Source organism: Larimichthys crocea, chromosome X (genome assembly GCF_000972845.2).
Source record: "Larimichthys crocea isolate SSNF chromosome X, L_crocea_2.0, whole genome shotgun sequence".
Classification (NCBI taxonomy): Eukaryota; Metazoa; Chordata; class Actinopteri; family Sciaenidae; genus Larimichthys; species Larimichthys crocea.
In genome coordinates this window covers 20,724,964-20,747,866 of record NC_040020.1, presented here as the reverse complement: position 1 = coordinate 20,747,866, position 22,903 = coordinate 20,724,964, and the positions used below count along the sequence as shown (strand labels likewise).

Genomic DNA, 22,903 nt, shown 5'->3' with positions numbered 1-22,903 from the left:
AAACCCACATGACCTGAGGCGCGCACTGAGGGAATGTGATGTTTTTTCTGTGCCCAGAGGGTGAGTTCAGTCAATTAGAGGATAAGAGGAAAGAACAAATACAACAAAATGATCCGGCAAGAACTGTGGACCTTGAAAAAAGCAACAACAGAAGTCAAAAAAGCATCTGTATACCATTCACACATCTGCCATGCCCTGATTGAAATGTTAAAGCCTGATTCCTGTTAAGCTAATCAAACTGTAGGTTTATGTAATACTTCCTTACTCCTATATACTGCACAGCCTCCCCGCTCTCTGCTAGTCCAACAACTCATTAGCTAACTCTATAATAAGTGGTGGGAGAAAGGCGCCAGCCACTGAAGCTCAGATCTTAGTATTTACAGAGCTGCTCTATAAGGACTATAAAGATTTGCACACACACATGAATAAACCATGATATTAAAAATACAGGAGAATAGTTTTAATTAATGTGGGGGAAGTATGATAGCATATGTAACGTATGTGCATGTGTCTTTTTTTTCCCCTCCTATTCATATTTCATTTCTCTTTGAAAACGCTCGCAGGCATGAGTGGGAGCCCGATTGTTGCCGCGCTGACGGATCTGTGCCAATCTTCTTGCAGCATAATTCCTCTTGTCTCGCTCTCTCTAATGAGGAAAATGTTGAGTCGCTCGCAGTGACACGCATCGCAAACAAAGCAGCGCGTGTTTCTAAAGCCGCTCGTTGTGTCAACCTAAGAAGAACACTGTCTCCTGAAAGAAGTTTGGAGGGGGCATGCGTGATGGCGTGCTGCACCAATCTACACGGTAAATACGAGAAACATTGCCAGCAGAAGTTGATTAATGCCAAGCATCCACTGTAATTATCACATTAGCATATTGTAATCTCGCAAATTACCATGAAAATCACCATGACAGCTTTCTTTTCTCTCTTTTCCACTGGGGATACCAGGGTACAATTTCATTTCAGAGAATTCTTTTTTTTTAAAGTGACACTAATTTATTAGACTAATCCTACAGAAGGATGGGGGGGGCAGAAGAGCGTAGTCACTCACGTGCACGAAAACACAACTCTAGTCAAGCAATACATTTTACAGCCATGCATTAATTATTCATTAAAATGATAGAAGGAGCTGGTGGAGGCTTAATGTGAACATCCTGGAAACACAAACCTATGCCACAACACACACACTATAGTCCAGAATGCCCTAGTTCTGAATGCTGCAGGGTACGTACACACACACACACACACACACACACACACACACACACACACACACACACACACCTTTCAACCCTGTTGCTAATGCACTGAGCATGTTTGCTGAGTGCACCCAGGAAGTGATGAGATATTTAAAAGGAAGCAGGTGGCCCTATAATAGAGCAACTCAGAGCAGACACCCACTCACACACACACTCACACACACTGGCTGACTGACTGACTGGACTCCAGTAGGAGGTTGATATGGTGCTGTGGAGGAGTGATAAAACACCTCCTCCTCCTTTTCTATCTTCCCTTCAGCCCATTCGTTCATGCTCTCATCTTCATCACCGCATCTCCAAACAATACAGTCCCCGGTGAGATCAGGTCTGTCGTGCTATGTCAAATGGGTGCATGTGTCAACGGTGTGTAGGCCTATTTAGGGTGAGTGAGTGCGTGTCGACATTGCACGATTCTTCTTGTGGGCCGCCCGTGTCCATGAGTGTCGCGACAGAGGGATGTGGATGGAGGAGTGAGTGGGTGACGTGTGGGGACTCCCCGCCTGCATCATCTCCTGCATGATTAAAAAGTCTTCGCCTTTCTTCTTATCTTCCATTACCCTTTCCCATTATACACTTCCTGTGTGAGTGGGTGAGAAGGGCAGGCACTCAGGTGGAAAAGTGAAATTACTTATGGATGTTATGCAACTTCTCCTCCATTTACTATGGGACTTCCTCAGTTTATTTCCCTGTCGGAACCCTAAAGCTCCCACCTTTGAATAAAGGTCATTTCTGTGCAAAGATGAATGAAGTACTGCTGTGAAAAAGTCAAATAATGTCTCCAAAAATGACGATCAAGTGTTTGTATAGTCTTGCATCAGCCACACAGCATCTCTAAGCATATGCCAACCATAGTCACTTCACAAGCTTTCATCTCAGGCCTTAAAACCTAAGGTTTGGCTGGAATTACACTCGACCGACAACAGACAGCAGTAGCTAAAACTTTTATCTCAGCTATAGCCTTGGGAGAGCCCCAAGTGGCCCATTACTCAGTAACCCTTGTACGAACTAGTTAGAAGAACGGGGAGTTAGTGCTCCCTCGACCTCCTGACTGGCTGTTTAAACTTCGTCCTTCTACTCCTTTGTGAAAGCCTACCATGCTCTGATTTTGGCAAGAAAGGTTGGAGGGTCAATTCACTGTCGATATGCAGTCCTTTGGCTAAAATACAAAGTAAAAGCTCAGTTTGTAAGAACAGTTCCAGGCATATTTGGAGGAAAACTTTCCAAATCCGTCATTTCAGCCCTGTCCATATTGTGTCTCACATGCAATTAAGCTTTATTGACCACTTTTGACCAGTAGAGGGTAGAATAATTCATCTTAATCTTAAAATAGTTATGGCTGAAGTGTCAGAAGTACCAAAAGCAGGACAAGATAATTCTTCACAAGTTGTTTTACTAGCAGTTTTACACTTTGGACCTGTGGTTCTAGTCCAACTTCTGCAGCAACACTTTGGATGTAGATATGCTATAACAGGTGCCACCTACAAGCAAAGAAAATAATTGCTGCTGTAATTTTTGGTATTTGCCAAAAGAGTTCAAGTTCTGCCAAAAGAAAATAGGTCCATTAAGCTTTGACTTTAAGTCACTACCCAGTTCATCTGAATATTATTTACATAATTGACAGCAGAATATATTTCTTTTCTTTTTTTTTTTTTTACAATACTTCACTTCACTCATCTGATGATTGATTCAGGTTTTACACTTGTAGAAGCTATTACTTTCATTGGATATTGGTGATGCAGCTTTCTTCCCCTACGGGTGGTGTAAACTGGTCCTAGATTAAATGTACGACTAAATTTGAATGGGTGACTTCAGGTGGTAAATTACAAGTCAGATCTGAGAACAGAGAGAAACAACCGTCTGTCCTCTCAGAGTCTCTAGAGTAAGCAGTCTGTCTGAGTGTACAAACATATCTGCAAAGTAAGAGACGAATAAATCATTTTCTTTCAAATATAGACCATGAAGAATAAAAATGTGTAGTGCAGAAAGTAAAAGAAAAATGAGACTATGCAGATGATCTACTATGACAAATAACTACACTGAACAAAGTCTGCAAAGGATCATTAATTACTTCTGGCACGTCAAGAAAAAGAATCTTTGTGATATTTAGCAAAATAAGAGTAGTGACTTTAGACCTGACAGTGCAGCCCTAACATGACCTCTGCAAACTTAAGCAGAAAAGAGCATGAGAGGCTGAGGGCTGAGAGACACTTGTGATGAGTTCTGTCAAACACTGCGGCAACTCAGCAGTTTAGCTGCTGCCTTCACCTTTACTTTAACGGGCAACGCAGCGTTCACAGCAGCTCTCCTCCGCTCTCGCTCTGCCTCCCGTCTCTCTGCTCGGTACTGTTCATCCTGTACCTTCCTCTTTCTCTCCCTCACTCATTTTCCAGCTAATCTACAGTCTGGCTGAAACTTCTCCATGAATAATTGAGATGAATGACAGCACCATCTCATTAGGGATTCACATAACATGCCGTAGCCGGGAGAGGGAAAACGTAATAAAAAGATGAAGTGGTGAAAGGACTGGGGGCTGGCAGTGGTGTGTATCTGTGGGGGTGGGGAGGGGGTTCTCCCTAGACTAAAGCAAATTCAATGATTTACAGTGAGCTGCCCCTTTGATTGGCTGAGAACATCCTGGATTTTACAGAGAGGATTCCGGCAGAGAATCATGACTCAAGACTCACTTGAGTCTCCCTTGTAAATACAGTATATATGAGTGATTTTCTGTGCATATGACAAATCACCAACTTTGCTGCCAATAACTCATATATGCTCATATATGCCCCCCCCGGTTTGCCTGCGTTTGTCTGTGCGGCTGCCCACCTCCAGCTCTTGCTCTCTCTGCAGGGCAAACTGCTTAAACGACTTGACAATTATTCCCGCGTTGGAGCAGTCGTAGACGAAAATGGACGGGCTCCCCATCCACGTCTGCAGGTCATAGATAGACAGCGGGATGTACTGGGTGTAGTTCTGAAAGAGAAAAAAAGATGAGAGCGTAGATGTCAAGGCGGGGGAATGAGGGAGACGGTGCATCATGTTATTGCTGATAACTCACTTTTTTAGATTTGTGTTTAATTATTAACTTGTCATCTGTTTGATGAAGAGTGTGAGCGGAGAAGAGGAACAGTTGAAAAGAAAATTATAATGAGCGGAGAGTGGGAGAGACAGAAAAATGAGGATGATGGGAACACGGAAAGAGGCAGTGAGATAGAAATCTAATAACCGTGCTGCTATAAAGGCGTGATTCCCGATACTTGATGGAAAATTTGCTTCTATGCCACTTCCCCCTGACTTTTGCTTCAATACCAAATCCCCACTGATCTCCTGTTTCAGCAGTCAGTGACACAGCAGCTTCAGTTTATAGGAAAAGTAAAAGGAGTAATGTGTGGAGGAAAAGGAGGGAGAACAGAGGAGGACATAAGGCCCGAGGGTGTACTGGGGACGTGGAGGCAACAACTAAGCCCAGACAGCAGCGGTGCATCATTTTGAGTGGGTGCTTACTTATGGGACAAGTCGATGAACAACTACAAGATTTTATGTCTGATTTACAAGTGACTGAGTTTCTACATCACTATGGAGCTTGACCCTAGGACCACAGCATGCAGGTGGACTATCTATGAGGCATTCATGTTCGGTTGTTGTTGTCATTGTGTGCTTTTTAGCCACTTTTCAAGAAGCCCAAGTACTCCCTGACTTCACCTGCATCTCGACCACCTGACCCCTTTGGAGGCAGTGGCACTGGTGTGTAGGGTGTCACATACATGGCATTCCGGAAAGTTAAGCTCATGTTGCGTAGAAAGATGTATCAGCATATTACTGATTCCACCCTAACTTGAAATTACAATTTTACAAACATTAAAACCAGCTGTGGACATTCCAGCCATACTTGTTCATGACTCCTCGCATGAGTTTGACCTCACTGTTTTGCAATGCACGACTGCAGAAAAACTGGAACCAGTTCTCAATTTTCACCCCATCTCATTGAGGACACCAGGATGTCAGAATATCTCTCTTAAAAACATAGAAGTGCATGATAACACTCCAGGAAGTCACTATATTGCTTATAAAATCATGGCAACAGCAACAGATTCTTTTCACCTTTGCTGTTGGGTCACATCAGTGAACAGAATATAGAAACATTACAATAGAAAAGACCTGTTACTTGTTGTTATTATCATCTCTCTAACAGAGTCCATACTGCAGTGCTTTATGTGACACTGTGAGGCCTTCAGTGACTTTATATGTGTCTACTGCAGTGTTCATGCTCTTTGTGACTCAGAGCTTTACAGCACAAATCTAAATGTTTACACGGGCTTTGCTGTCCTCATTATTTCATTAATCACATCATAACTGATGCTTGTGTAAACGAAACCTGTGACATCTTGCAGAAGATAATTAAGTCTTCACTGAAACCTTGGTGCAGTAAATCTATAGAATGTTGTGAATGTGAACAGATTTCTTGTTTGTGCGCGTGTCAGACCTTATTAAAGACCCAGATTTCTCCATTGACGGTGGGCCGTGGCACCCCGTGGCCGTTGTAGTGGAAGAGGACTCGCTCCTCCTTGGCGTTACGCCTCAGCGATGTGCACAGCTTCTTCACCTCGTCCACGGTGGGGTCCAGACTCTGCTTGTAACGTGCCTGAAAAATAGGAAAGAAAAGAATATCTTCTAAGCCTGATATTTGGCCATTTTGTTCACGTAACAAAAGCATCACAGAAATATGTATCACAGATAAGACTTAATGAAACAAATCCATATAAAATCAAGACTTCAGAGAAGAGTAGACCAACCATTACATCCCACAATCTCCAGTACTAGCAGGTATTGCATCATTTATCATGATAAATTGTGCAATACCTGCAGGCATTGCATTGGTGGGGGTTAAATTATTGTAACACACAGCAAACAATACTCTGGGGAACAACAGATGCTTGTAGGACATGTACATCTATGAGTAGATAGATGACCATATGGGGGACCATGGCGCTGCTTTTCATGACATATTTCTTCGTGTTTATGAGTCACAAAGCTTTGTATGGGAGATGAACCAAGTGCACAGTCTCATGGTGCTCCAACAATGACTTACATAGACAAGACTCAGTGCTGTTCAGTTTAATTAGAGATGGTTGACAAGTAAAAAACAAGCAAGAGAACCAACAACAACAACAACAACAACAGAAAACACACTGTTCCTTACATCATGGTCATGATTTATACTTGATATAAACAACTTAGATTGGAGTTTTAGTTTTCACACGTCATTTTATATTTTCTAGTTTGGTACAGTTTGACATTAACTGACCGTAAAGTGGTGGGTAAAGGAGACAGCTTGACATGTCGAGCTAACCTGCATGTGGTTAGGATGTTTTTCTTGTTCAAGACATCTGAAAATTCAAGAAATCACCACACAATACAGGATAGAGCAAACCAGAGCGGACTCCTACAGTAGCACTAAGCTGACCTTAAAAAAACAAACTGCAGAACAAACAAGGACATAAAGTAGTTTCCTCACAAAAATGAAATAACTTCTCTTCAGCTCTTCAAATTCTATAGTTTACATCAACTTCAAGCCTGTGGCAATATTTAATGTTCTTTTTTATTTGTAATCAGGGAAAGATGGCATAACAGGCCCTCATCTAGAACCATTCTAAATAGACCTGCACAGATCAGATCAGATGCTTCTATACAGGCAATTAACATCCCGTCATGCTCTGTGCTATGTACAAAATTACTAAGCAGGCCCTGATGACCTCAATTTTCAGTCAAGATGGAACCTGAAAAGATCTATGCAACCTTATCCTTCAATGAAAGAGCTCTGAAGGAAGTGGTCTCACCACCCAGGATGACATTGTTTCCATTCATAAGGCATGAAGGGTCAGTGAATGATTGGATGAGTATGTAAATGATGTGAATCATACGGATTAGTCACTACATCTCAACCCGGTTGGACACTTTTTCGGAAACGATAAACATTAAGCCTGATGTCAGGCATGAATTGGTCGACTACTTTGAAAGTTTCTGCCATATGTGCTGTTGTCTGAATGTATGTACATCAGCTGATGCAATAAAATAACATTTGCAAATACATTTCTTCTGATTTTGCATTTAAATGAATAAAACTTTATTGGAAAAATGGGTTCTGTGTTTATGTTCAGTGTGAGCTCAAACGTTTTGAGAATAAAAATTGCATGTTTTTGCCGTGCAGAAAGATTGGTGAAAACTTAGTCTGAATTCAAAGAATCAAGATCAATAAAAATGTCTGGACTCTGTATCGACAGCTTTAGACAGAGCTCTCCACCACCATCAGAAAAACAACAAATGACAGAACATGTCTTGGAAGAATGATGTTCATCCCGATTTCTCGTTGTTTTTCAATGAATTTGCCATTTGTTTGTGTTCATTAGTTGGTACCAATGTGAAATAAATATTTCACCAAGAAACTATAGTTATAAAATATTAAAACATTGAAGTTTGTTTATTTGTTGCCTGAACAAACTTATCCGTAACCAACCGTAGAAACCTTCATTCTTATTCTTCATTATGAACAGTTCCACTGCACATTATTCAACACACTAAGGTTTAGACATTTTCTCACATTTAAGAGAAAATGTGTGCATTTGAAAATAAGCCATTTCGTGTGGGGGTAGATATCATCTTTTCATCTAGTCGGTTTTGAGCAGCCCAAAATTAAGAATCTGAATCAGAGCTGGCAGACCTGATGGAGATATTTTGTTTGCAATGATCCAGAATGATATTGACTCAAACAAAGACGTTTTGCTTCAAACGATGGCAAATGTCCATGTTTTTGAATGCTAGATTTTAGCTGGAAAACCTGCATCAAACCACGGGACTGAGAGCATTTATGGGAATGCTGGAACAACAAATGCTACAGTGTAATTTGTGGGTAAACAAGCAAACTCTATAGTGTTTTACACCTTTGAGTGTGAACTTTAAACAATCTGTTGATAGTAGGAAGGAGTTTAAAATAATATAGTACCAATTCTGCAAACCTCTTGTATAATGCTGTTGTATAAATCAGGCACAGAGATGCTTTTTCAGTGCAGATTCACAGCAGGATATTAAAAGCAGAACTCTACACATAAACAAACTGAAAAAAAACTGAACGCTGAGTTTGCTTCTGTTGCTTTATTGCTGTCAACTTGTTTTCTCTGCCACCTTTTGCTCACTTTAGATCATACTTCTCCAGTCGGCATGATACTTGTGCTTATACTGTACCAGTGTGTGTGTGTGTGTGTGTGCAGGTGTGTGTGTGTGTGTGTGTGTGTGTGTGTGTGTGTGTGTGTGTGTGTGTGTGTACCTGCACTGACAGGTGGAGGTGAATTGTTGTGCTAATATGACAGCGAGCTCGCACACTTGAGGAAGCTGCTGTCGTCCCATCGAGTACTTCATGTTTTATTGTTCAGCCACCTCGGTGTGTGTGCGTGTGCGTGTGTGTGTGTGTGTGTGTGTGTGTGTGTGTGTGTGTGTGTGTGTGTGTGTGTGTGTGTGTGTGTGTGTGTGTGTGTGTGCAGTGTGGAAAAAGCTGCTGGAGAAACTTTAAAAAGGAATAAAAGTAGAAGACAGAGGACACGTGCATTGTTTGTGCTCCTTCACTTCATTAAATAAAGTGTTTGTGTGTGCGTGGATGGAAGGGACACAGAGGTGTCAACTAGTTACGCAACAGAAAAGTGCTCAGTTTGACTGGTCTGAATCATTATCACACTCGCCAAGGCCCTTCTGTTACATAACGAACATGCCTTTTACCAAGCAGCCTGCCTCCTGTCAAATGGCTTTGAATCACAGGAGAAGTCACATTTTAACCTCAACTTCTCGCAAAACGTTCAACTATTCAAACAGATGAAAAAAACACGAGAAAAAGACGCAGAAGTCTCGACAGGGTTAGGTGTGAGAGAACTTTTTTTTTTGGCCTTTTTGAGCTTTGACAGAGACAGCTTGGAGAGTGACAGGAATGTGAGGAGAGAGAGATGGGGAATGACATGCGGGAAAGAGACACAGGTCGGATTTGAACCCTGGTCTGGACTGAGCCTTTGTACATGGGGCAACACCCCTGTGAGAGAACATTTACCTCAACTGCAAAAACAATTTCTTATTGGAAACACACTCATAAGAGAGAGTATGTTACGTTTCTATTAAGAACACTGTTTACTTCTAATACAATTTAGACAGTCTTGATAACTTCATTTAAATATGCATGTTTCAAGCACTAATATCATCAGTACATGTCACGTTGCCACTCTGCCGCTTTGAATTTCTCTCCTCCTGTTTTCATTCATTCTATTTTTTCTCTTGATCGCTGTTACACGATGATGTGTCACATTAAAAGCCTTCCAGCCCGCTCTCGCTCTCTCCCTCTCTCTTTGTGATAATTTTATTAATTCAGTCATCTCTTCTCGAAAGCAAAACAAACAAACAGCTAATACATGTTTCATTCAACAGTAATCTAGCATGTCATGCTGCTTTACAGTCAACCCATTGACACCAATGACAGTGTCAGTGTTACATAAGAACAAAGGGAAGAATAACATACTACAATTCTACACCCAACTTTAACCGAGGCCTACAATGATTGTTGAACCTTGCTGAATCAACCAATTTCTTTTCAGTCTCTTCAATCTTTGTACATGTGTACATATGTGACGTGAGTCATTGTAGTCCAGTTTATACTTCATTAGAAACCAGCCTTTATTTGTTATTGAGATTATTTGAGAGTCAGACATTATCTTCATACCTTTACTTGAGAAGTTACAGTATGTATACTGTAACTTAGCTTACACCTTATGTCCTATTTATAGAATTCATATAATACCACTAGTAGCTGATTTGGAGTGATTGATTTTTACCCATCATGCAGCCTGTATTTATGACTCTTGGAGCTATATAGTAATTTATGATCCTTGGTGTGTAAGTGTTACAGCTGTGTGATCATTACCATACTCTGTAATCCTAATTACTAATTGTGATTCGCTGCCCTAATTTGCAGAATAAAATTATCACTTGCTCATTGTTCGTCACATCACACATCCTACAGAGGCTGAACTGAACAGCCCTTGATCAAAGATGCCACATTTCTGCTTCCCGTATCTGGATGAGCTTGAATTGCAGCGTGATAGCAGAGCTGCTAGGCTTGATTCAATTTGGGAATAATCAGATAAGAGCGTCTGAATGCTGAGAGACGCCACGCTCATCCTGAAGATATCAAGTGGTATCTGAATGGCATAATGGTGTTAGTGAGGGACCTGCAGTGATGGAGGTATAGCATTTGAAATCAGAGCTTGTGAAGGAGAGGGGGGTCGGCGGTGGTGGTGGTGGTGATGTAACTTTGAAAGCAGACGGCTGAAATAAATGAGGAAGAGGAGAGAAAGAGAGTGGAAACAGACAGGTGGAACAAGTGTTTACACTTACCTGCTTGTAGTTGTGATTTCACATGAATCCCAATTGTATTTAAAGGCTTTAGCAAAGCTGTTCATTTACATTCATGACAGTCAGGCATGTTAAATTCAAGTGGCATAAAGAGATTGAGACAGATTCATATGTATGAGGAAGGCGCCTAGGAGAGTCCATTTAAATATACCAATCACAATTTTCGGGATGTGTGTGTGTGTGTGTGTGTGTGTGTGTGTGTGTGTGCGCGCGCGCGCGTGCGTGTGGAAAAACTCATCTCCTAACATTAACCACCTTGACCTGAAGGAGGAGCTCCAGTCTCCTGTGGGCACAGACTGTTCTCCAGAGGCAGAGGTTGACACAAACTGTCTGCTCGTTGCCTCCTCACCTCACACCACCTTTAGAAAACATCTCCATTATTATCCATCAAGGCCAGCGGGAAACAAACACTTTTTAAAAAGGTGTGTTCTGTGCCGGCTTCATTGCCATTCATCATCATGTCACTTCCTAAGAACAGGCAACCTTTTCAAAGTACTGTGAGCATTCAGGATGCAATTAGAATACAGACTGTTAAACTGTGAGGTGCAGTAGGAGCCACTTTGGCTGTCACACACACACACACACATCAGGCTACATTTTAGACAACAAAAAAAAGGCTAAAAAGTTTGTGATGATGGTAAACATCCCGATGCAAGTTAGAAAGTCGTGCAACATTTCATTTCAAGTTCATGACAGGGCGCTTGCCTCAGTATGCATGCATTTACTCTCTAATTCCTAAACTGGAGACATAGAATACACCAGTGAATGCTACAATGAAAACTCCACAATATGTCCATCATCATTATGTATCAGCATTTCTTACAGCAAATCTTTCAATAGCCTTAAAGTGTATGATGTATTAAAAAGGGATGCAGTGAAATGGCAATCTGTTTAAGCTAAAGGATAAAAAAAAGACCCCTCAAAGGACACATTAACTCGGAAATGAGGAAAGTCGACCTCTGTTTCCTCAATCGCCAGTCAATCAATGTGTGAGTAGTACCAGGCTTGTTTAGAATGTGACATCCAAAGGAACAAAAACATGAAGAAAGAAACAGAAGAAAGCGAAACAGGAGGAGAAATTTAAGATCGAGTGGTTCAAAAGATTCAATGCTGTTGCTGCTCTCACCTGAGGAGATCAGGAAAACTGATTTAAGTGATAAATGTCATTGCTGTAGCTAATTGGCATTTCTGTAAAGGCGAGGTGTTTAACGTGTTCTCTGGGACTGCATCTAACGATCATTTTCATGATTGATTTATCAATTGATCATTTTTTCCATTAATCAATGAGTTTTTTGGTCCATAAAATGTTTGATCACCGTTTCCTGAAAGCCAAGGTGACGTCCTCAAATGTTTTGTTTTGTCTACAACTCAAAGATTTTAATTTCCTCTCATAGAGGACTAAAGAAACCAGAAAAAACTATCGATTAATCAACTAATCATTGCGATGTTCTCTGAGAGCTGATGCCTTTCAAAATTAGTTTCTGAGTGAGAAGAAACATATAACACATCATACAACACAAATCTAATAAGTTTATTCTGCCAGCAGCTGGCAGTAAATCATGCTGAGCTTCACTGCGGTTGAAGGATTTATTTATCTTCCGTAGTGGTCACGAGGAGCTCAGGCAGAAATGAGCATTATTCAAGTCTGTAACTGGACTTCATCCGTCAAAAATAACGATGGAGGTCTGAGAAAATACGTCCGGCTCTGCAGCATGATGGCGGGAAACTGTCGCCATGATCAGCAGAGAAATGGGATACATTTGTTTAGTTTCAAATACATGTTAGACAATACATCAACGTCATAAATGGTGTGGTTCGGCTGTCACCACACAAAAAAAAAAACACAACAGAGTTGCCTTGGAAAAAGAGACTCAGCCTTTGAGGCAGTCTCACTACATGCACTACACAGAGCTTCAATGACAGATTTCTGATTGGCACGATGAAACGAGGGTTTAGGTGTGAACATTGCCTCAATGAATTTCTGCACTTTGTTCATGCTTTGGCTCAAGAGAGGCTATTCAAATTCTGGCCAAAAGGTTTGGGCAAAGAGACAACATATACTGTGAGATGCCTCTTAGATGCATCCTTGTGTGGGTGTTCTGGGTACGTCCAACTGGGCCGAGATCACATGACAGGTGCAGAACATACTTGAGGGATTAAATATACCATCAGGTCTGGGAATGCCTCGAGACACCCCGAGAAGAGCTGGCAGACGTAGCTCGGGAGAGGGATGTATGGGCCTTGCTTTAGCTTGCTGCCGCCACGACCAACAATGCGAATAAGCAGCTAGAAAATGGAAGGTTTTGTTTTCAGTTTCCTGTTGCAGTTTTTTTTTTTTTTGTCCTTATGTCTTCTCCACGACTAGTCAATATTGTTGTGAAAAGATATCTTTAAAAAAAGGTTAGAACAGTGAGGACTAATAGAGACAGAGATGCTCTCCACATTTGTTCAATGTCATTTCATAAAAATAATTCTGATAGCGAGGTGAAAAGAGAAACTCGAAACCCTAACGATTCCAAAAACACTGATCTGCAGCCAGCCGTGAGACCAGGAAAGGGGGAAAGAAAAAAAAGACAATTCCTCTCCAGGGATCAATAAAGTACACTTCAAATTTAGCTGAGACAGTAAAACCAGTTTGATTAATAGCAAGGAGCGCTCAGGTTAAGTTGGCCTGCGTGGCAGTAGTCATTTCCCCAGTGACAACAGTCCTGCTGGGGCCAGTGTGCCTGGGCTGAGTCAGTTCACAGCAGGTCGGATGGAGCAGTGGGAGAGATGACACGTCTCCGTCCTTCTGCCAGCACACACCTCCTGTCAAGACTACATTACCCACATTAGGTGTAGACGATTGCACTTTTGAGGAGTTATAGTTTAAAAAGGGAAATAATCACCAAAGGTTTAACATAGTGCTGCAACTATTATCATTATTGATTAATCTGGACATCATTATCTTGATTAACAGATTGGTTGTTTGTCAATAAAATGGTGAAAAATGTTGATCAACATTTCCCAAAGGCCAAAGTGACATCCTCAAATGTCTCATTTTGGCAAAAATATAGAGTTAGCTGTCAAAGAGATCAAGCAACACTTACATTTGAGAAGCTGAAATCAGAGAATCAAAGGGATTAAGTGATTATCAAAACTGTTGGAGATTAATAGTTAAATTAATTAAAATAATTAATTAAAAGTTACGAAGAAGGAAACAAATTGACCTCGTATTGCTAATAACTTTGTAAAGCCATTATGTGTCCCAAATGGCAGGAATCTAATTGTACGGTAAGAGTCATGATTTCATTTCTCCTTCATCTGTTCTTGTGTTTAGGTCTGATGCTGAAAAGAGAGCAGCAGGAGCCAGAACACTGCTGCCACAGCTGACTAAGTGACATGGGTTATGTAACCGGCAGAAGGTCCAAACGCATCAAGCACAAGTGATCATCTGACTTTTTGAAAACCATTATTGAAGCACATCTTTCCTCCATCTTCTTCAGTGTTCATGCCTCTGAGTCTGTACGGAATATGAGCTGGGAAATCAATGAGGCTTTCTCTCTCCTGACCATAACAAACCTCACTTCCTGAAAATCTTTCATTACTGAGCACCCATCCACACTTACTTTCCCTTCCTCTACTGGCATTTTGTTTACACATCCAGACATATCCTTGTTTAGTTTTTCCCCCACATGGACCTTCACTCGTAGACACTTTTCCATATCAGGGTCATGTGGGAACAAGGTACCCAAAACATTCCCATATTTCTGTCTATTGGAGATTACGTCCTGTGTTCAGGTCTGGGACACACTGCATGTACTGTCTGCTTTTCAAAAGCAAAACATATTATTTCCCAATAATAATAATAATTATTGTGGCCAGCCCTGATTGCATTGCAACATTTAACATTCAAACATGTTCACAATCAGCATATGTGACTGATTCAGTCACTGATATCAGATACAGGAAGCTTTAAAGGGTGTATTAAACTAAAACCTGTATGTTATGTGTGCCTGTGCGCATGTGTGTGTAGCAGTACTAAATGTGTGTGATAGACAAGGGGCAGAGAGACCTCCAGAGCACCAGTTCAATTAAAAGCTGAGCAGCTTTCTGTGCTGTGCAGAACTCTGTGTTGTTTGTGTGTGATTAAGTCATTTAACATGGGGGCAGAAGGTGATTAAACCTGAAACCTGTCTTTGAGCCCTGGCACATTATCTGTTGCTTTGGCTCTTTTTTTGTCACGCCACTAAATTTTTCCAGATAATCTGCAAAACAATATCGGCTAAAGTTACAGTTACATCAGCTGTCATTAGAATATGGCAGGAGAAGAGAGCGCGGAGAGATGATGTAATTAAAAAAGCATTAGTCAAAACACATGAAAACAATGGGCTCCTCATTATCTACAATGTTGTTTCGTTTCATGATTTATTCACAGTCCCTTTCCATTGTCCTTCACTGAGACATTTTTTTCCACCTAAGCCAAGCATATTATCTTTCTTTCCAAGACAGTCAACAATTCTCACTGAATTAATTAGTTGATCAACAAGAGCCTTCTGATATGTATGAAATGTATTTTGATAATGGCTGAATAATTTCCTTCATTTTTCACACACAAATATCAAATATTCTCAAATGTGAGGATCTGCTGCTTCCGATGTCACTGTAAATGAAATATCTTTAAGTTCTGGATTGCTGGCCCAGATAAAAGTTTTAAAATTAAAATTGAGGTCTGAGAAATTATGATTGACAATTTTAAGACATTTTGTAGACCTAACAATCAATCAACTAATCAAGAAAATAATCCAAGTTGCACCCCTATAGCCAAATATTAATGTATTCAATTAGTTTTGGTCTCTAAAAGTCAGGGTATGAAAAGATTTCTAATGGGTGACGCTGTGACAAGAGTTAACTAGATAAAGTGGAAGGACAATCAGCAAATCAGTTGTGTTCCATTAAGCATCAAAGTGCCTTAGAAAGAGCAAAGTATCCTCATGGTGATGTGATTTTTAAATAAGACATAAGATTAAACTGTATTAGCAGACAAAGTCAGACAAAGTGTCCTTGAGCAAGAAGGTAAGAACCAGATATACACACCTGCAATACATTTCTACATTTTTAGTCTATTAGACTTGTAAAACTGTATAAACAAGGCCAAATCAGGTGCAGATGGAAGCACTGAAGGCTCGTCTCGGTAAGTCACAGTAACCTGTGGTCCGACAGATGCACCGAAGAAGCTATTCTTGTCCCGAGCAGCCAGCTGCCTATTACGGCGCCCTCCTCTGCTCTAATCAACTGCTGCCCTCATTTCCAGCCACCTGCAGGGAGAGTTACACCAGTTGGTGATTGAGGAGGGATTGGAGCGGGCAAGAGTGCCACAAACCATTAGCCTGCAGACAGAGCTCAGGGACTGCTGCTGTCTGTGACTCTGTGTGATGTCGTGACTGAGTGTGTTGAAGTACTTCTAGTGAGGGGAAAGTCAAAAGTTTTATTAAAAAGCTTTTCATTATCACCCGGTGTCCTGATTCCAAAGGGCTCATGGTATGCTGGCCTGGGCCAGTTATGGATAATAAAGTTGAATCTTCCTCACAGAAACGAATAAATTATGGAGTTAGAGTAGTGATTTATTAAAAGTAGTGAGCATGTAAATATGGGTCATAATGCAAAAACAATTGGTCATGTGTTGTTTTGGCTCAACATCCATTTGTGTTGTGACACATCCTTCCAGCTCCAGGTACAGTAATGAGTCACTAATGCTGATTAGGAACCCAAACAGTGTCTCCAGACTGAGCAGCGCAATGTCTGATAAATTACCTCAAGTGATGGCTCAAGTCAATGTCAGCTAGGGTTGAAGACAACAAGTTCAAAAATAGGGATGCGGAGTGACACCACCTCCTAACTGGACGTGATGTGAGCATCAGATTTATTTCGTTTTTCACAGCGATATGTCCTAACCTGCTCCGTGCGTCGGCAGGCTGAGCGTCGTGTCGTTCGCCCTGGCTCTATTTTTACACACTTGCTCCACCTCCACCTAAAACCTGCTAAAACTAAAAGTCTATGTGAGACTAGTCAGCAGTTGACACAAGCACGTCAGAGAAGTTTCTGCCAGAAATGACGCGATATTAATTTATTAAGTTGAGAGGCACCACATCTTATATGATCCACGGCACCCTTTTTTTAGGACACCCCAAAAAAAGGACGAGTTTGGAAGAAAGTCGGGGAGCTATGAGGAGTTACAAGAAAGTGAACAGTCCTCCAACTATACAGAAACAAGCCTGACAAAAGGTTGTCACCGCAACATCGCCCGCAGTATATTTGGACAATATTTCAAGCTCAGAGTTCTCTTTTTCACTTGCTGTATTTTAGGGACCGTTGCTTGAGTCTGGAGGCTCTAGGAGCTTAAAGAATTTTTCCCCAAGATAAAAATGAGTGCCAAAATGATTAGTTTGTTGATTGATCAGTTAATGATCAGAAAACCCAAGTATCAATAAGCAATACCAAACATTTGCTCAACTTTTTTTTAAATGTAAGGATTTGATGTGTGTTTTCTAGCAATTCTTGTGAATTGAGTATTTCTGGCTGGTCTGTCGTTTGGACAGAACATGCAAGGTTAAGATGTCCCCTTGGGTTTTTGAAGGGAAGTGTTGGTGTATTTTAGACATAAAGATTATCCATCAGCTTAAAAAATGAGTCAGCAAATTAAGTTCCAGCCCTAGATAGTAGGGAGAATAAAAGTATCTGGTGAAAGTAAAAGAGGACAGACCACAAGAGTAGATTTAGGTTTCAGGGTTAATTTTAAAATGTCGAGCAGTAGGGCAATGAGAGGAATAACGCGCAAATGGAGCCCAGGATGGGACGTAATCGATCCACTTCAGTTCAGAAATAGCTGGTTACCCTGTACACGCCACCAGGGATACAACCGGACATTACACACACACAAACATATTCATGTTATTTGAGGCGCACAGAGGATGTCTGTCAGGTCTGTGCCTCAGTAAAAGATGCCTTTTCTCAATCCCAGGAGTCATCTGGAGTAGAGTAGGGTTTCTGTGACTGACACACACAAACACTCATTCATACATGTGCACAAAGTACACCCAGAAAACTGCAGAGGGAACACAGCAACAACAGTGTCTCTCTCTCTCTCTCTCTCCTCATTTCCCAGTCTGCATTGACCGCATTAGTTTCTTATAATAACTCAGCAGTAGCGCCGAGGGGTTTCACGAGACATATTTATAACTGGAGTGATGGATCTATATCTGCAGAGCTGGATGTAACATATTACCTCCATGGAAGTGTGAGTCCAAATGTGTGTATATCTGCACCCGTTTGTGTGTACTGCTTTTTAAAAAAAATTTATTATGCAGGTGCGTCTTATGCTCTGTGCCTGCATGTGTGTGCACGAGTGGTTCCCCAGTCTCCTCATTAGCGCTCACACTCTGCATTCATCATGACCTGAGGAGAAGGACCTGGACACTAGCCAATAAGCTGTTTTTCTTGTGCGTGTGTGTGTGTGTGTGTATTTGCCTACATTCAAGTTGAATCTGATAATAAATCACTTGTTACCCTCTCACACGATGGATGGATAGAAGGAGTAAATTACAGTCCTGTGTCTGACTAATGCTCTGAAATACATCATCAATTAAAATTCTTCTATGCTGAAGCTGTACTATGATATGAAGTCAGCGATGTGTTATCTGCATACACAACCAGATGTCTGCATGCCAGCTCAGTTCACCACCAACACAGGAGCCGTGCAAGAAATCCTGGTTTTATGTATGTATGTACTGTATGTAACACCGTACGTTACATGCATACAACATTTTTTTTTAATTGAATTAATTATCAATTATTAATTATTGTGGTTTTGGCCTGAATGAGCAGGAAGCCAGTCAAATAACCAGCTCTGCCCTGTTGGTCTTGCCTTGCAGAGATATTGTGTTAAGAGGTGGCATTATTAAACAATAAAAAAAGAAAAAAAAAAGTCATTGGTGTTGTGTAATAAAAACAGACTTTGGGAAAAGGACATTTGAAATATGAACTACTGCCCTGGTATACATTAATGCTCCTGCATGTGCTACTTTACACTGCTTTACTGAAGCTCAGTGCCTCGTTCAAAAGCACCCTGATCGTGATCATAACTGAAGACTGTCAATGAAGTTGTTAGCCAGGTTTTTTATCCAACATCTCTCTACTTTTATGAACGTACATGTCTAATATCCAGCCTACGGATAAAAACACACACTCTCTCACAGAGGTTAGTGTCCTCGTGAATTCTAAGACTTTTTAAAATCCTTCTATCACCATTTTCTCCTCTGCAATTTTTCTGGAAATGATTACAACATCTTCCTCCTCCTCCCCCGCCCTTAAAACAAGCTGTATTTCTTGCTTTAGCCTTTCCTTTTTCCTTTAATACTTAATACAGAGGGGAAAAAAAAAAACAAAAACAAAAAAAAACAGCCTTTCTCCACATGCTCAGTCAGTCAGTGTGATATTAGGCATGCACAGTAAAGCCCTCAGCAAGGCCACAATACCTACTTATTTAGTGGGGGGTTTAAATAACACCTCTAATTGTGGTGCCCTTGTGTCTGCTTAGTGATAATATATGTGTGTTTGTGAGTGTGTGTAAGTATTAGGATGTCGGGTCCTCGTTGCTTTGATTAATTAACTAGCTGTGTGTATGTGTGTGGCTGCGACTCCAGCCCTCAGGGTATTATAGAGTCCTTTGAGCATGCTTAGAAATGACCTTCCTGTGTGTGCGTGTGTGTGCGTGTGTGTGCGTGTGTGTGTGTGTGTGTTTTTTACATGTGTGTATTCATGTTCTTAAAGACTAAAAAACACTTCCATCCACCACCCACACCTCCTCCCTCCCAGACCTAAAAGCACTGAGAAATTGACACTGGAGTCTATTTTTGGGGCCTGCTGTTTCATTCCTGAAAAACTCAGGGAGGTATCCGTGGCTAAAAATAGCCCCAGCATCATTAGATCTAATAGGCTTTTTGGTTGAAGCTATGGTGTTTTAGCAATGAGTAAGAGAGCGTCTCTCTCCATTGAGAGGAGTAATGGCTGCACAGGAGGCTCCATTCATATTGCATTAAACGTAATGACTTTGAGCAAGAAGCTCAAGATGGCTTTATTAGATTGGCACTGTGCTATGTCAGGAAAAGGAAAAGACAAAGTAGGCTGAAAGCATTCACGGGAAATTTTTGACATTACTCATGATGACTTGTTCGGTTTCCCATATTCGCAGGGCTGTTATGTTGCACTTGTAAGAAATCCAGTTGCAAAACTCCCGTGGTATCTCATATTATCCAGCTACAGGGAGGCGAAATTACCAACAGGAGAAACAGAACATCAATAACACCAAAAGCAATGCACCGGCATTAAAAAAAATAAATCACTTGATGCACACCTAATGTGTGTTTGTTTGATATTTCTCATAAGGCCAGCAACAACACTGCATTTCTGAATGTTTGATTCACTTTTTTAATACATGACTCACAACAACAAAACAGGAAGACGTCCTCCTCCGCCCCCAACAAAAAAAGAAATATAGTAACTAAGTACTGGCTGAGTTGCAGCTCATAAAGTAACCAAGCAGAGCAAACGTGGAAGTGAAAGTGTATGCAAATGAAGCCACAGTTCTAATTCTGATATTCTTACAGTTTGGACTTGACAGCATTCAAAACAGCAACATTTAGTGCAAATCGCTTTATTTGAATGGAGCTACAGTCAAGAGGATCCACTTGGTGAACTATGAAGGTGAATCTTGACATGCAGCTTTTCACCACTGACCAGCAGCAAAGCAGTGCTGATCTGTGAGGGGATAGAGCACTGGAGTCCAAAATAAAGGAAGCTATCACAGCCTCCCAATTACTTTTATGTAACACTTTTCTGCCAGGTCATAAACTGCTCCATGAAACAGAAAAAATCTGTCAACTTAATGTCCCATTAGCAACTAAGCTGGCTAGCCTGTTCCCGGCCACCTATTCTGTTATTATTACCATACGATATGATAGTAGCGGTCTGATGATCCACAGTTTTTCACCTATGTCTCAATAAAGCAGTTTGTTTTTTGTAAAAAAAAAACAAACAAACAAAAAAAAAAACTGTAAAACATTTCAACACTGTAAATTCACACACACACACACACACACACACACACACACACACACACACGACAAACTCCGGCAAGTGGCCCGCCAAATAATCTTCTTAGGTGTTTAAATATTAAAATGTGTCAAGTCAAAGCTGTATCTGAGCTTAATGGGTAGTGAGGAGAGCATTCGCTTGACTCAACAGCATTATTTATCTACAAAATGGGGTTGACTTTCTTCTTTCTCTATTTCTGTTCAACAGAGACGTATGTGAATGTGTGTGTGTGTGAGAGTTTCTGATCGTACATTCAGTGGAACATTAGGACTGAAAAAAATGGATGAAAAGGAAGAAAAGAGAAAGTTGAGAAAGATAAGAGCAAACTACAAGGTGAAGAGGAAAATGAAGTGGTGGAGGGAGGGACTGAAAGAGAATAATCATCGTCCTCTCCTTCCGACATCCTGAAGGAGAAAGCTGATAGTCTGCGAGGATGAGATGATGCATTTAACCGGTTGGGAGAGGAGAGTAGGAGGGAGATGGAGAGGAGGCAGGACCGTATTAGATAACAAAAAGCTCATCAGACGGCAATGTGCAGTTATTGCATTACTGATCCCACAGTGTGTCTCATTTATCTGATCAAACACATTTGAAAGTCAGCTAAATATTGAGCTGTATTAACACAATGAATCAATCAATAACTGGAGAAACTGGAAATGGAGAAACACAATTAAGGATTAAATTTAGCTTTCAGTTTGAGAAGTTTAACTTGCAATGACATTTAAAAGTTGCATCTATGGTGTCATTTCCTGCTTGTATAAAGTAACTAAGTATGTTAATGTATGATTTATTTGGATATTATCGTATGTACTGTATAGAATAATTAGTTAACACAGATGTATTTGCACCACTGACTCCTGTCTCATAACTGTCTGAATCAATTCCTCCTTTGTGGGGCAGTTTATGTTTAGCAGAGCAGCTTCCTCAGTTTTAGACTTTCTGGCTCTCTGTTTCCTTAAAAGGTCAGCACTGTTGAGACAGTCTGTTCCTGGTTAAAGGAACAAATTTACATGTCAAAGTTCACCAAAGCTGAACTTGACGCAAGAGGTTCTCGTGGATTTACATCGCCCAACCCTGATTCTGGAGATTCCAGTAAAATTAGCCTTTTATATCTAAATACATCTATGTCCATAATGAGTTTAATCAGCACCCTAGTGCTCATGTAAACATACTCGATGAATACTAAATAGTAAGGGTCAGCTCCAGTTACAGAATTATTATGACTTTTTGTGTTATTATTCTCCTTCCCCAGTGTGAGGTGAAGTCTTCACCCTGCTTGCCCACTGCAGAAGTCTGAGCAGTGGGTCACCGCAGCATATCGCCTTCAGCCGATGAGAAATTTGAGTGTCTCACCGAGCTCCATTATCCGCAATGAGACCATGAGTTCCTGCCAGCCCATGGGACACTATTGTGTACCTGACCCTGAACTCTGACCTCTCTGTGAAATGCCAAAACAGCATTTCCTCTTGTCTCACCATACAGTATCACATGACACCAAGGACGCTCAGATATTACAAAGATCATCCTGTAAGCCATGTCCTGTGACCTTTTCTAAAATCTCTCCACTGTGTCGAAGCAGTTGGCTAATTTTGTTGTGATCTGAACTCTCACTCGAGCGTCAGGAGGCTCGAATGTTTCACTATAAAGCTGCTGCTTTTATTCAGAGCAATTTATAGTGAAAACTTAAAGTTAATCAGCAGTAAGGGATCATGATGGTGATGGCTTTGGTGCTCTGACAATAATCATTTGACCTACACATTATGCTGGAAGAGAACCACACTCTAAAAGGAATGAAGAAAGATGAAAGGAGAGAGGCAGAGGAGCTGATCTGAAGTTTGTCTTGAGTTTTTCGCAGGAGATAAAAGACTATTTCTGCTTCTCAGACTGAAGTGACAAGGTCGATCCACCACTGGGAGAGAAGAGGCGAAAGCGAGACCTGGCGTGACACTTTAGTCTAATTAAGGTGTTCATCCAGTCACTAAATGCTCCAGATCAATCTCCTAACATGTGGCCAGTGTGATTCTAATGGTGGGACTGCTTAATATAGAGATAGGCTTCTCATGCTGACAG

The 22,903-nt window shown here is 41.0% G+C and overlaps 1 protein-coding gene across 6 annotated transcripts in view; it reads right to left on the bottom strand.

Annotated features, from left to right (window-relative positions):
* rptor (regulatory associated protein of MTOR, complex 1) overlaps positions 1-22,903 on the bottom strand; it is a 199,637-nt gene that overhangs the window by 101,815 nt on the left and 74,919 nt on the right. For all 6 annotated transcript variants that reach the window (XM_027283102.1, XM_027283101.1, XM_019273899.2 and 3 more), the window contains 2 exons: positions 5,742-5,900; positions 4,085-4,231 (listed from right to left, as the gene is read on the bottom strand). In XM_027283102.1, the coding sequence (XP_027138903.1) occupies positions 4,085-4,231; positions 5,742-5,900 (306 nt within the window). The remainder of the gene's footprint in view (positions 1-4,084; positions 4,232-5,741; positions 5,901-22,903) is intronic.